Genomic DNA, 15267 nt, shown 5'->3' with positions numbered 1-15267 from the left:
TCCAGCACCAGTTCGGCATATTTGTCCCTGCCAGCTCCCGTTTGCACATCCAGAGAGAAGTGTTTGTTACTGCTGAGATAATAGCCCTGCACAGAATTGGTTCCCACATCTGGATCCTGCGCCTCCTCAAGAGAATATCGGGTTCCCACAGCGGCTAACTCACTGATTCTAAATTCCAAATCATCTTCCTGGAAGCGGGGCGCATTGTCATTAATATCTGTGATTTCAACTTCAACTGGGAAAAGTTTAGCTTTATCCTTAACGAGAACCTCAAAATTTAACAGACATTTCTCCATCTGGCCACATATCTGCTCTCTGTCAATCCTTTCCGTGGGGCATAAATAACCGCTTTTAACATTCAAAGCAAAATACTGACTCCTACCTCTGGAAACAATGCGGACTCCGCGGTCTGAAAACTCCTTTGTAACGAGCCCCAGATCCTGAACGATATTCCCCACGAAAGAGCCTTTCTGCATTTCCTCCGGAATGGAATAGCGAATCTGCCCAGAAATTGCCTCCCAAACGGTAGAAAATATAAAGCAGAACAGCACTCGCCAATTGCAGTCCCGGAGCCTTTTTATATCCGTCATATCTAGCTCTGGAAATAGAGGCCTTAGAGTCCGTGTGTAAGAACAGTATATAAAAATAGTAAAAATAAAAACGCCGCTCTTCAATCCGTAGTTCGTGGATCAAGAGCTTTCCCAGGGGGTTTAGTGCAGCTATGCTGTACTGTGTATTCTGGCTTTTTACAAAGTGTGTCTGGTCTGTCTGTTGTGCGATCTGTTACAGCGGGGCGGGGCTGGCTGGATCTCTCGCATTTGTCTCCCTGATTGGTGAACAGCGACGCTCAGAGTCTCAACCAATAACTGCAGCAGTTTAGATATATAATTTTAAACGCATTTCCCCCCGCCATATGTGTATTAGCTATTTTCTCCAGCATCTTTAGTCTCCTAATGTATATTATATATTAATTAGGGCTGTCATTAATCACAATTAACTCAGGTGATTAACCCCCCAAAATTAATCACGATTAATATCAGTTTTAATACTACTGTTAAACAATAGAATACCAATTGACATTTATTAAATATGTTGTATGTTTTTCTACATTTTCATATATCTTCTGTGTTATAATTGAAATCAAAGTGTATATTATTTTTATTACAAATATTTGCACTGTAAAATTATAAACAAAATTAGTATTTTTTCAATTCACCTCATACAAGTAGTGTAGTGCAATCTCTGTTGTGGAAGTGCAACTTACAAATGTAGATTTTTTTTGTTACACATCTGCACTCAAAACCAAAACAATATAAAACTTCAGCACCTTCAAGTCCACTCAGTCCTACTTCTTGTTCAGCCAGTGCCTAAGAGAAACAAGTTTTACATTTATGGGAGATAATGCTGCCCGCTTCTTATATACGTCACCTGAAAGTGAGAACAGGCAATGTTATTTGTTTTCGTATGCCCCATCATGCTTAGGCCACCATTCCAGAGGACATGCTTCCATGCTGATGACACTTGTTAAAAAAATGCTTTATTTAAATTTGTGACTGAACTGCTTGGGGGAGAATTGTATGCCCCCTGCTCTGTTTTACGGGCATTCTGCCATATATTTAATGTTATAGCAGTTTCAAATGATGACCCAGCATATGTTGTTCATTTTAAGAACACTTTCACTGCAGATTTCACAAAAGGCAAAAAAGGTACCAATGTGAGATTTCTAAAGATAGCTATGGCACTGGACCCAAGGTTTAAGAATCTGAAGTGCCTTTCAAAATCTGAGAGGGGTGGGTGTGGAGCATTCTTTCAGAAGTCTTAAAAGAGCAACACTCCAATGCGGAAAATACAGACGCCAAACCACCAAAAAAGAAAATCAATCTTCTGCTGGTGGCATCTGACTCAGATAATGAAAATGAACATGCTTCAGTCTGTACTGCTTTGGATTGTTATGGAGCAGAACCCATCTTCAGCATGGATGCATGTCCCATGGAATGGTGGTTGAAGCATGAAGGGACATATGAATCTTTAGCACATCTGGGATGTAAATATCTTGTGATGCCGGCTACAAGAGTGCCATGTGAATGACTGTTCTCACTTTCAGGTGACATTGTAAACAAGAAGAGGGCAGCATTATCTCCTGCAAATGTAAACAAACTTATTTGTCTGAGTGACTGGCTGAACACGAAATAGGACTGAGTGGACTTGTAGGCTCTAAAGTTTTACATTATTTTATTTTTGAATGCAGGGTTTTTTTTGCATAATTCTACACTTGTAAATTCAACTTTCATGATAAAAAGACAGCATTGCAGTACTTGTATTAGGTGATTTGAAAAATACTATTTCTTTTGTTTTTTATAGTGCAAATATTTGTAATAAAAATAAATATAAAGCGAGCACTGTACACTTTGTATTCTGTTTTGTAATTAAAATCAATATATTTGAAAATGTAGAAAACATCTAAAAATATTTAAATAGTATTCTACTATTGTTTAACAATGCAATTAATTGCACAATTAATCACAAATAGTTTTTATATCTCATGATTAAACATGACTATTTTTGTGATTGCATGACTGCTCTAATATTAATGAAACAAATCTAGATGCAAAATGCATATTATCTTATAATAGCTATATTGTAAAGCTGAACTCTTCCCTTTAATCCATTAGTCACATAATAAATCTGTGGCAAATGGAACACAACCTCTCTGCTTAATTTCCTCATTTTGAGGTGACACGCACATTTATTTTTTGCATAATAAATTAAAGTAATCCTGTATTTACATCACATCGTAATAAACAAGAAGACTAATTTTAGTTTACACATTATTGTGTGAAGTCACACAGTCCTATGCACTTTCCCTTCCAATGAACAATTTGTTCACCTTTCTGTTTAGAATTTAGCATCTATTGATTTGTTTACTTATATATTAATTTAGGCATCCATCATAGGGCAAAAGTGCCTATCCAATGCCTTAGAAACTTTTGCACAGCATAATAATATCTGTGAACGTTATCAAATCCAGTAGCCTACTCTAATTGCAAGGTTAAGACTCATATATCCAGAAAACTAAAATATAAATTATCCTGCACACCAAACAAGAAAAACAGTAAAAGAACTAAAAAAGAGCCACCGTGGCTTAACAACCATGTAAAAGAAGCAGTGAGAGATAAAAAGACTTCCTTTAAAAAGTGGAAGTCAAATCCTAGTGAGGCAAATAGAAAGGAGCACAACACTGCCAACTTAAGTGCAAGAGTGTAATAAGAAAAGCCAAAGAGGAGTTTGAAGAACGGCTAGCCAAAAACTCCAAAGGTAATAACAAAATGTTTTTAAGTACATCAGAAGCAGGAAGCCTGCTAAACAACCAGTGGGGCCCCTTGACGATGAAAATACAAAAGGAGCGCTTAAAGATGATAAAGTTATTGCAGAGAAACTAAATGGATTCTTTGCTTCAGTCTTCACGGCTGAGGATGTTAGGGAGATTCCCAAACCTGAGCTGGCTTTTGTAGGTGACAAATCTGAGGAACTGTCACAGATTGAAGTATCACTAGAGGAGGTTTTGGAATTAATTGATAAACTCAACATTAACAAGTCACCGGGACCAGATGGCATTCACCCAAGAGTTCTGAAAGAACTCAAATTTGAAGTTGCGGAACTATTAACTAAGGTTTGTAACCTGTCCTTTAAATCGGCTTCGGTACCCAATGACTGGAAGTTAGCTAATGTAACGCCAATATTTAAAAAGAGCTCTAGGGGTGATCCCAGCAATTACAGACCAGTAAGTCTAATGTCGGTACCGGGCAAATTAGTTGAAACAATAGTAAAGAATAAAATTGTCAGACACATAGAAAAACATAAACTCTTGAGCAATAGTCAACATAGTTTCTGTAAAGGGAAATCGTGTCTTACTAATCTATTAGAGTTCTTTGAAGGGGTCAACAAACATGTGGACAATGGGGATCCGGTGGACATAGTGTACTTAGATTTCCAGAAAGCCTTTGACAAGGTCCCTCACCAAAGACTCTTAAGTAAATTAAGCTGTCATGGGATAAAAGGAAAGGTCCTTTCATGGATTGAGAACTGGTTAAAGGACAGGGAACAAAGGGTAGGAATTAATGGTAAATTATCAGAATGGAGAGGGGTAACTAGTGGTGTTCCCCAAGGGTCAGTCCTAGGACCAATCCTATTCAATTTATTCATAAATGATCTGGAGAAAGGGGTAAACAGTGAGGTGGCAAAGTTTGCAGATGATACTAAACTACTCAAGATAGTTAAGACCAAAGCAGATTGTGAAGAACTTCAAAAAGATCTTACAAAACTAAGTGATTGGGCAACAAAATGGCAAATGAAATTTAATGTGGATAAATGTAAAGTAATGCACATTGGAAAAAATAACCCCAACTATACATACAACATGATGGGGGCTAATTTAGCTACAATGAGTCAGGAAAAAGATCTTGGAGTTATCGTGGATAGTTCTCTGAAGATGTCCATGCAGTGTGCAGAGGCGGTCAAAAAAGCAAACAGGATGTTAGGAATCATTAAAAAGGGGATAGCGAATAAGACTGAGAATATATTATTGCCCTTATATAAATCCATGGTACGCCCACATCTCGAATACTGTGTACAGATGTGGTCTCCTCACCTCAAAAAAGATATTCTAGCACTAGAAAAGGTTCAGAAAAGAGCAACTAAAATGATTAGGGGTTTAGAGAGGGTCCCATATGAGGAAAGATTAAAGAGGCTAGGACTCTTCAGCTTGGAAAAGAGAAGACTAAGGGGGGACATGATAGAGGTATATAAAATCATGAGTGATGTTGAGAAAGTGGATAAGGAAAAGTTATTTACTTATTCCCATAATACAAGAACTAGGGGTCACCAAATGAAATTAATAGGCAGCAGGTTTAAAACAAATAAAAGGAAGTTCTTCTTCACGCAGCGCACAGTCAACTTGTGGAACTCCTTACCTGAGGAGGTTGTGAAGGCTAGGACTATAACAATGTTTAAAAGGGGACTGGATAAATTCATGGTGGCTAAGTCCATAAATGGCTATTAGCCAGGATGGGTAAGAATGGTGTCCCTAGCCTCTGTTCGTCAGAGGATGGAGAAGGATGGCAGGAGAGAGATCACTTGATCATTGCCTGTTAGGTTCACTCCCTCGGGGGCACCTGGCATTGGCCACTGTCGGTAGACAGATACTGGGCTAGATGGACCTTTGGTCTGATCCAGTACGGCCTTTCTTATGTTCTTAACACAAATTACAATTAGTCTCCCTTGGCTCCAAGAGCCCATGAAATCAGATTGGCTTTGCAGCATGCTCTAAAGGTCAACAGAATTTGGCTAATTTGGCCCAGGTGGACTTTGGCTTTAGTTTTGATGTTTATTTTGGAGAATTTCTGTTGGTGTTATGCGTTATTTACTTATCTGCTAATTTATTCCATTAATTTATAAAATTAATATATTTTAATGGTTTTGTCATTCTTAAAATTGATGGAAAACCAAAAAGAAAAAGATCATGAATTTAAAAGGCAATGCGTTATCTACATAGCCATAAACTGAAAACTGCTGTTATAGTTTATTTTATCATTGCAATATACCTCAAAAACTTTCTGCCGTATCACCTTGATACCACTTAAATAACGTCAAGGCCCCGAACAAATATAAACAAATAAAAGCGGATATAAAAATTGGTTGTTCAGAGGATTACTGTTTCTAATTAATTAGGTTTAACGTTAAATGATATATAACCCCTTGATTTGCCACTACTAAAATATATAAAGATACAAGCACGTGTAAGCGCATGAGCACAGAAACTCACCTTCCCAACGCTGTCAGGTTCAGACATTGGTTCTACAGAAGCGGAAGTGCTGTTGCTCATTATAAACATCCGAGAGTTGTCATTGGAAAGGATAATCTCTCCTACATCATTCTGGCCATTTGGTTTTAGAATATTAGAGTTATTCCTTCCGGAGTCTGCGGCTAAACACAGATTATAGCTATACGGTAAAGTCGCATCGCAGTAGCTGGGTGGGAATCTGGGACCCGCCTTGGAATAATCAGAACTGAAACATCTCAGAACTGGGGGATTCCTTGCTCTATAAAATTTCATCACAATGGCCAGTGCAACTGTCAAGAGGAACAAAAATGTGATCAAGGCTAAAGCCAACACTAAGTAAAACTGTAAATCAGACTGAGGTGCCGAGTCACCCGATTGGTCGCTCATTTCCGGAAGAGCCTCTTGGAAGTTCTCGGCAAACACCAGGTTGAGAGTCACTGTGGCGGAGAGAGGCGGCTGCCCGTTGTCCTTCACCAGGGTGACCAGCCTGTGCTTCACAGCATCTCTGTCCGCAAAGGCGCGGGCTGTCCGGATCTCCCCGGTGTGCAGCCCCATGCTGAAGAGCGTCGGTTCCGTGGCCTGGAGCAGATGGTAGGAGAGCCAGGCATTGTGTCCTGAGTCAGCATCCACCGCCACCACCTTAGTCACCACATAACCTGCCTCGGCCGAGCGAGGGACCATCTCAAACAAGGCGGAGCCATCGGCTGCCAGGGAAGGGTACAGGATGTGAGGGGCGTTATCATTCTGATCCAGAATAAACACTCTGACGGTGACATTGCTGCTGAGAGGCGGGGACCCGCCGTCTTGGGCCTGCACTTGCACTTCAAACTCCCGGAATTGCTCGTAGTCGAAGGAGCGCTGGGCATAGATAGCTCCGGTCTGGGAGTTAATGGAGATGTAGGAGGAGAGAGGCACCTCCTGGAGGCTGCTGCTGAGGATGGAGTAAGAGACTCGGGCGTTCCGGTCCAGATCCCGGTCTGAGGCTTTTACACTGAAAATAGAGGCCCCCGAGGGATTGTTCTCTGGCACATAGGCAGTGTAGGAAGGTTTCTCAAAGACAGGGGCGTTGTCATTGATATCCGAGATCTGCAACAGGATTGTTTTCTGGGTGGAGAGGGGAGGAGAGCCTTTGTCTGTGGCTGTGATTGTGATATTGTACTCCGGGGTCCTTTCTCTGTCCAGGGGGCTGTCTGTGATTATTTTGTAGTAATTACGAGAGGAGGACAGTATTTTAAACGGTAAATTGTGTTGAAGGTGACAGGTGATTTTTCCATTTTCTCCTGCATCACGGTCACGAGCTCTTATAAAAGCTATCACTGTCCCGGGCACAGAGTCTTCGGGTATAGGACTGGACACGGATGTAAGGATTACTTCGGGGGCGTTGTCATTCTCGTCAATTATTTCTATTTGAACTTTGCAGTGACCAGTCAAGTCACCCCCGTCCCTGGCTTCAATTCCCATTGTATATTTATTCGTCTCTTCAAAATCCAGAATATCTGTATTTGTTATTATTCCATTTTCAGGATCTATTTTGAATAATTGCAGGACATTTTGGGGGGCATTACTGAAGGAATAACTGATTTCTCCATATAATCCTTCATCCTTATCCATGGCTTTCACCTGTACCACTATGGAGCCTTTGGCCAGATTTTCACTTACTCTGACTTTGTAGATCTCTTCAGTGAATATTGGGGGATTGTCATTGGCATCAGTGATTTTAATGTTAATCTGAGCGGTTCCGGTTCTCACAGGATCCCCTCCATCCACAGCCGTCAAGATCAAGATATGAGAAGTTTGGTGCTCCCGATCCAAAGGTCTGTCTAAAACTAATTCTGCGTATTTATTGCCATCTGCATTCTCCTTCACTGCCAGGATAAAATACTGATTTGGGCTGAGCCGGTAATTCTGCAGTGAATTCAGTCCAACATCTGGATCTTGCGCCGATTCGAGTGGAAAGCGCGCCCCTGGCAGTGTAAATTCATTGATTTCTAACACAACGTTATTTTTGTCGAAGGTCGGGGCGTTATCATTAATGTCCTGAATTGCTACATCCATGTTGTAAATATTTAAAGGATTTTCAACCACCGTTTCGAATGTCAGGACACAAAGGGGTGTCTCCCCGCATATCTGCTCCCGGTCTATCCTGCCATTCACATACAGGTTGCCATTTTCCCCATTCACACTGAAATATTGCTTTTCCGAACTGACACGGAGCTTCCGCTGCGGCAGTTCTTTGACATCCAACCCCAAATCCTTGGCGAGATTCCCCACAAGGGAACTTTTGGCCATTTCCTCAGGAATGGAGTAACGAATCTGCTCCGAGACCGCCCGGCAGAACAAAGACAATAAGAAGGGAAACCAAAATACTTGCCGTGTGACTGCTTGGCCGCTCGGTCTCTGCCTGTTTTCCATCCCACTCAGGCTTGCTTTTATTTTCTTATTTATTCTACTTCGATTTTGTGCTTTTAATCCTCGTTAGAATGTCAAAATCCACGGTTTTGGAGAGTAAATAAAATTACCATCTCAATCTAATTTTCCACGAGAGTTTCGAGACAGGGTGTCTCTCAGTAGCGAACTGCGCTTATGTTTGTGCAATCGGTGACAGCAATCTCAGTGCAGGAGCCTTTAGTGGATATCCGGCTACAGCTCCACCTCTACATTGTCCAACAGCGGCACTCTGAGTCTGAGTTACAAAACTGCAACTGGTTGGTCTCATCAAAACGCTCATGTCTAAAGAGCATAATGAAAGGCTAACCCATTCCTTTCTCGAAAGTCCTAAAACAGATGACTAGAGTAAACCATCCTATGTATCGAAAAAAGTTAAAAGAATCGGCAAACATGTGTAGTAAGATACATGCCCACTCCACTCTGTTTTCTGTGAGTTTTGCATGTTCAGTAACAAGTCGGTTTAATTACGAATAAAAGCGTCATTACTTATATTTCTAAGAACGAAAAATTTCTATCTGGAAACCCAAACCCACACAGCAAAGCTTTCCTGTATTCCTGTAATATGTGACAGATTTGCCGTTCTTCCATACACAGAGTCAGATTTTAATCTCAGTTACAGCAATGTAAAGGCAAAGGAATTCGTCTAAAGTGAAGGGGGCAGTCTGGTCCAACAGATAATACGCAGTAGTAGGAATCATGAGACCTAAACTATACTATGCCCTGGCCATTTTCTGGTGTTGTCTAGCAATTTATGTTCTCTGTATTTTAGTTGATCCGTTGGTAAAGGAGGATATCATCCTGGTTATCTACTTTTGCAGACATTTTAGATTTACGGATGAAAATTGTTCTTTACGTGCTAAATGTTATTATTACTCCAAATTCACATCTATGTAAATGAACGCAAAATATACCCTAGTATGAGACGACAAAATGTAAACTGAGAATTCTGAACCAGAAACTAAAAAAAGTAAATTCTATGGCTACTTAATTTATGTGTCTGAACTCTCATGCTTTGAAGTCCAGACTACTGTACCCCTTTCAGGAGTCTGATTTATCTTTTGTACCCCCAAGTTTCACCTCACTTAAAAACTACTTGCTTACAAATTGCTTACTTTCTCATTTTTACCATATAATTATAAAATTAGTTGCAATATAAATATTGTACTTATATCTTAGTAGAACAGTATAAACAAGTCATTGTCTGTATGAAATTTTAGTTTGTGCTAATGCTTTTTATGTAGCCTGTTGTAAAAGTAGGCAAATATCTAGATGAGTTGATGTATCCCCTGGAAGACCTCTGGGTACCCCCAGGGATACACATACCCCTGATTGAGAACCACTGATGTAGTCTGTTTATCTAATATGACATCCTCTATAATGCAGGCAATAGAATGTCACCCAATGATACCTACAGTAGCGGACATTGATATTCCCTACTGTGTCATTGACACTATATACACCAATACTTTATCGTTTAACTAGATCATATCTTTTAGAAAAGTATCCAGTTTCGATTTAAAGACTACTAATTATTATGAATTTACCACTTCCAATGCTAATGTGTTTCAATCATTAATTACCTTAACTATAAAACAAATGTATCTTGTTTTAAATTTGAAGTTTTCATGATCCCAGCCATTGTATTCTATGGCTTTGTCTGTGAGCTTAAAGATAACCTAAAATCTATTATATTCTCACTGAATAAAGCCTTTCTTAGTCTTTCCTTTGATAAAATTCTGTAAGCACCTCACCATAAGGTGCCTTTTCCAGAGCTTAAACCAATCCTGTAGCTCTCTCAAGACTGTCCAATTTTTCAACATCTTTTTAAAAATATGGAAACCAGAACTGGACACAGTATTCTAGTGGTGGTCTCACCGATACCCAATTTAGATGTATCATCACTTCCCTTGATATTATTCTCATTATACATCTAAGAATTACTGAGATGCTAGCAGACCAGGTTGCATCTCATGACAAGGTCCCCATGTCTTAATTGAACACTGGCAAATATATAGCCGGAATCAGTCTGACTCACCCCTGTGTTAGTATTGTTTAAACAGCTACTAGAATTATAAGAATGTATTTAATGTTTGGACTTTATTGAATGCTTGTGAGTTGCTGCTGGCATTTATCTCACTTATAATATCTGCACCCCATACTGTAAGGCAATATCTGAGTGGTTATATTGTGAGCTTCTGTGACTGTGTAAATCACCAGACAAGGGGGAGATATCATTTAATGTGAAGGGCTGACCTTCAACAGAAAATGTTACACACTTCCCAAAAGGAAAGATCCATCTATACCAGATGGACAATTGTGGACACTGCAACTGGAAGATCCCTACACACTGTCAACAAGAGGACAAAAGACTTTTGTTATTCTGTCCTCCTCCTTGTGAAAATGAATCATGCAAGTGGACTTCTCCCATTAGTTATGTTTGCCATTCAGAGATATGGCAGGAGGGGCATAAAAACCGAAAACTAAAGGAAATTATTATCTCTATGCTGCTTGGACTTGGGGAGTGGGGGTGGGGCTAACTTTTCTAGACATAAGCAAGAAATCCCCAGTTGCTTAGCCTGGATTAGTCCTAAATCATACACAGATCTTGCCAATTTTAGCAGTTATTGCCTTTTGAAAGTTGATTGTATGTCTTGTGTGTATATGCTTACCTTTATAGATCATAACCCCAGAGCTGTTAATGTTTAAACTTGATATTGAGAGTTTTAAAGATTAAAGAATAGACATACTGTGTAAACCACAGTAATATGATAGTCTTAAGGGAGAAGACTTTGAACATTTATGTTTGCAGAATGGAATGACCTTTAAAAGGAAATCCCAAGGTCAGGATTTGAGAGTTTTGCTCATAAATTTTGACCATATACCCAGGGAAGTAGAGGAGATGGAGTCTGATCAACAGGGTGAGAACCATCCTGTCCCACATGCTGCAGAGGCAACCACAACCATGGAACTAGCTGGACTGCAGCACCTGACAGCCAAAGAAGAACCAGAGAATGATGGCAGAAATGTGGATCAGAGAGACAGAAGCAACCAAGGCAGTTTAGGGAAAGGCATGCCAAAGGCACATGGAAGAAATAGAAGCAGTCAAATCCACTGAAGAAGCTGAAGAGATGGTGTGACGTTTTTTGATTAAAATATGACCATGCAGATCATTGTTGCTACCACTGTTATATAATTGCAACTAATCTTGTACAAAGTACATCTAGTAAGATGTCTATGGAAAGGTTATGATTGGCTGAATATGATTATGATATTTGGATGTATGTATCATTTTTGTATTTGCAGTTATGACTGTCGGCTCTATACCTGCATTTCAAATATGTTTGCTCCTGTGCTAACGCCCGCAAGGTATTTAGCCTTCACATCTTGAAGGGACTATTCAACTTAAGTGGCCCATCAAGGGACACTTAACTCACAATGGACTATGGAAGATGCCCATCCACACCTGATGGACTTTCATGTGAACAACTAGAGTATAGGTAATGGCCTCTACTGTGATTAAAAAATCATGCATGGACATGTGACTTGCCCATGTGACTTCAAACATCATCTTGCTACCTGTAATTTTCTACTAGCTGTGCTGAAACAATGGAATAATGGATTTCCCTCCACATGGCAGAAACTATAAAAGGCCCTGGAAAGCCCTCCATTTTGTCTCTTTCCTGCTGAAACCTCTGGACTATGAACTCATACTAATGGAAGCATTCTAACCAAAGTATTGAGGACCTTCCAATTATTTGGAAGCAACCAGAGACTTGTCTTAAGCCAGCAGTTTATTCCATCACTGTTACAAGCCTGAACCAAGAACTGTGCAATTACTGTATGTATTTGCTTCCTTAACCAATTTTAACTCTCAGCTTCATTTCTTTTTTATCAATGAACCTTTAGATTTTAGATACTAAGGGATTGGCAACAGCACGATTGGGTAAGTTCTAAGTTATATATTAACCTAGGTGTGTGGCTGGTCCTATGGGAGCAGAAGCAGTAGTGTAGCTAGCGGGGTTTAGGGGACACAGCCGCTTCCCCTCAGCACATTTTCAAAAAGCGGCACCTGCTGGGCCGTCACTAGTGGCAGCACGGCCAGAGGAGCTATGGAGGCGGCAGGCGCAGCCGGAGGAGCGAGGGGGCCAGCTCTTCAGCCATTGCACCCCACGCTCAGCATGGTCCCAACATCACCGCAGCCACCTTCTGTGGTGGCTCTCAGGGCTCAGCGGCCAAGTGCTCCCTGCCTCTTGCTAATGCGGCAGGCTGTGGGAGGCAAAAGGGCCCCTGTGCCTTCAAGGCTGCCTGGCTGGTGAGCCCCACGTGGAGCACACTGAGCGCTGGGAGCAGGCTGGGGACAGGCAGCAGCGCAGGGTGGAAGGTGAGCGGCGGAGGTCCGGTGCTTTGCAATGGGGGGGTCCGGGCAAGGGGCTCCCCGGGACTGGGCCCGCAGGGCAGGGGCGTAGGCCGTGCTGTCTGGACGGGGGCCCTGGCATGGCACAGGAGCCTGGAGCCTGTGGGGGACGGGACCCCGCGGGTGGGGCCAGGGAGCACAGCCCGGCGGGGGACACCTGCAGAGCATGCTGGGCAGGAGAGACTCTCCCAGGGACGGGGAGATATCTGGACCCCTGCGAAGCCCACAGGAGTCCTGAGCCAGCCCCGGGGTTAATCTGGGGGGGAAACGGAAGGAGTAAGTGGCGGACGTGGCCAGAGGAGGAGCCAAGGGGGGGCATGGCCAGAGGAGGAGCCAAGGGAGGGTGCCTTTTTTATGTTTGCTCCCCCTACACTTAAAACCTGGCTACGCCACTGATCAGAAGAACCTTCTATTTGATGAAATTAGTTTTAAAGAATCACTAATCTTGAAGTCTAGTGTTTTTGGTGTTGATACAAGGACTGGAATGCCTAAGGAAACTGCTTTTCTGGCTTCTTGTTTGCCAGTATGGTGAAACAGAAATTTATTTTTGTTGCTGGTTTGGTATATCTTATGGGAGAATAACCTCCAGTTTTGGGGTGTGTCTGCCCTATTTCTCAGCAGTTTGTCCTGAATTTGATATTCTCAGTTGTGACCCACAGAGGCACGGTAATAGAGGGTACACAGGAAGAGGATAAAAACTCAAGCAATGCTACTCAAAATAATGGAGCAGCAAAATGGGCTTCCCCATCCAGTGAGTATACCCACCCACAACACAAGTGAGTGGGAGAAAGTCTACCCAATTTATAAAAACTGACTGTATAGAAGCTTTCCTGTCCACCTTTGAGAGACTATGCAGGATGCACAATATTCCAGAGGATAAGCAGATACCTATCCTCTTAACCAGATTAACTGGGAAAGTGAGACAAGTTTTAATGATATGGAGGAGGTGATGCTGAGGTGTACAAGAAATTTAAACAAAATATATTGAAAAGATTTAAGATTACCCCTCAATCCTATCAACTGAAATATAGAAACCTCAGAATGTTTCACAATGTCACTCGTGTTGAATGTGTACATAAAATGTGTATTTTTATGAAAAAAATGGTAATGAGGGCAGAGGCTGAAGGTGATGATGGAAAACTATTTGATCTGATAGTCCAGGAGTGTTATATCCTTGGGGGCAGCCGGTTTAGGAAGAAATCACTTGAGGCCAGAGAGCAGACAGCTAACAAAGCTACCATTTATTTACAGACACGGAGCTCACCTAACCGTCCGAAGCTGGCTGGGCTATCCCCTAATAATCTAACTCAGTTGCCATAGGAACAAAAACCATGACAACCAAATACACAACATATTTTCCCCCCCCAATAAGAACATCCCCTAAATAAAACACACACTAGTCTAGAGAAGGAGGGTAGACTGCCTCCATTCTTGGCTAAACTCTGGGGATTATTTTGCCCCATAACCATGGGTTTGCCCTAGCTAAAGATCCAGTTGATGAGGAGGCCTTCTGTCTCTAGGTGGATTATGGCGAACTTCTGGTGTTGTTGCACCCGAAAGTACCATGGGCTCAGGGTCCACAGCACGAATGGGTGAGGAGGTGGTATCAGCTCATGCTGGGCAAAGGGGTATCTCAGCCGCCGGCAGTAATGGAGGAGAACAGTCAGGAACAGGTGATTCGTGATTCGGTGTCTCACCAGAAGAGGTGAAGTCAGACTACTCAACTGCAGATGTGTCCTGAGGACTGGCATGACCTGGCAACAGCTGATCTACATGTTGCTGCCAGGTAAGATTCTCTGCAGTCCGGACTGTGTAGGAAACAGGTCCTGTTTGAATGATGATCGTGGCAGGGACCCATTTAGCTCCGGAAGTATAATTCCGAGCCACAACTGGCTGTCCCGAGATAAAGGTTCGGTCTTTTGCTCTGGGTGCCCGTCTGATGACTTGGTATTGCAGCTGACATTGCACAATTTGTTGGCGTTCAGAAGGTTTCAGCAGATCAAAGCAAGTGCGCAGCTGTCGTCCCATCATTAGAGAGGCCGGGGATGCCTTGGTCGTAGCATGAGGTGTGTTTCTGTAGGAAAGTAAGAAGGTATCCAGACGCTTTTGAATGGAGTGTTGTCCCCTTGCTGATTTCAAAGCGTGTTTCATTGTCTGCACAAATCTTTCAGCTAATCCATTGGTGGATGGATGATATGGTGCTGAAGTGATGTGGTGTATCCCATTTGCCTTCATAAATTTTTGAAACTCCTGAGAGATGAACTGCGGTCCATTGTCACTCACAAGTTGTTCTGGCAGACCGAAACAACTAAAGAGTCCCCGCAGTTTTTGCATAGTACTCTCTGCAGTGGTGGACTGCATTATAGAGACTTCTGGCCATTTAGAATGGGCATCTACTGCCACTAAGAACATGCTTCCTTCAAGGGGGCCAGCGAAGTCAATGTGAATACTTTGCCACAGGTTTTCAGGCCAGTCCCATGGGTGTAGGGGTGCCCACTGGAGTGCATTCCTCACACCCTGACATGACATACAAGCTTTTGCCTTCTCTTCAATAGCACTGTCCAAT

General features: G+C 41.9%; 1 protein-coding gene across 1 annotated transcript in view; it reads right to left on the bottom strand.

The window, feature by feature from the left end:
• Positions 1–15267, bottom strand: part of LOC120370247 (protocadherin gamma-B5-like) — a 234953-nt gene that overhangs the window by 208152 nt on the left and 11534 nt on the right. The window contains exon 2 of the mRNA XM_039484632.1: positions 5822–8285. Within this exon, the coding sequence (XP_039340566.1) occupies positions 5822–8285 (2464 nt within the window). The remainder of the gene's footprint in view (positions 1–5821; positions 8286–15267) is intronic.

The sequence above is a fragment of the Mauremys reevesii genome, linkage group 8 (assembly GCF_016161935.1).
Source record: "Mauremys reevesii isolate NIE-2019 linkage group 8, ASM1616193v1, whole genome shotgun sequence".
Taxonomy (NCBI): Eukaryota; Metazoa; Chordata; order Testudines; family Geoemydidae; genus Mauremys; species Mauremys reevesii.
This window is presented reverse-complemented; position numbering and strand designations above follow the sequence as displayed.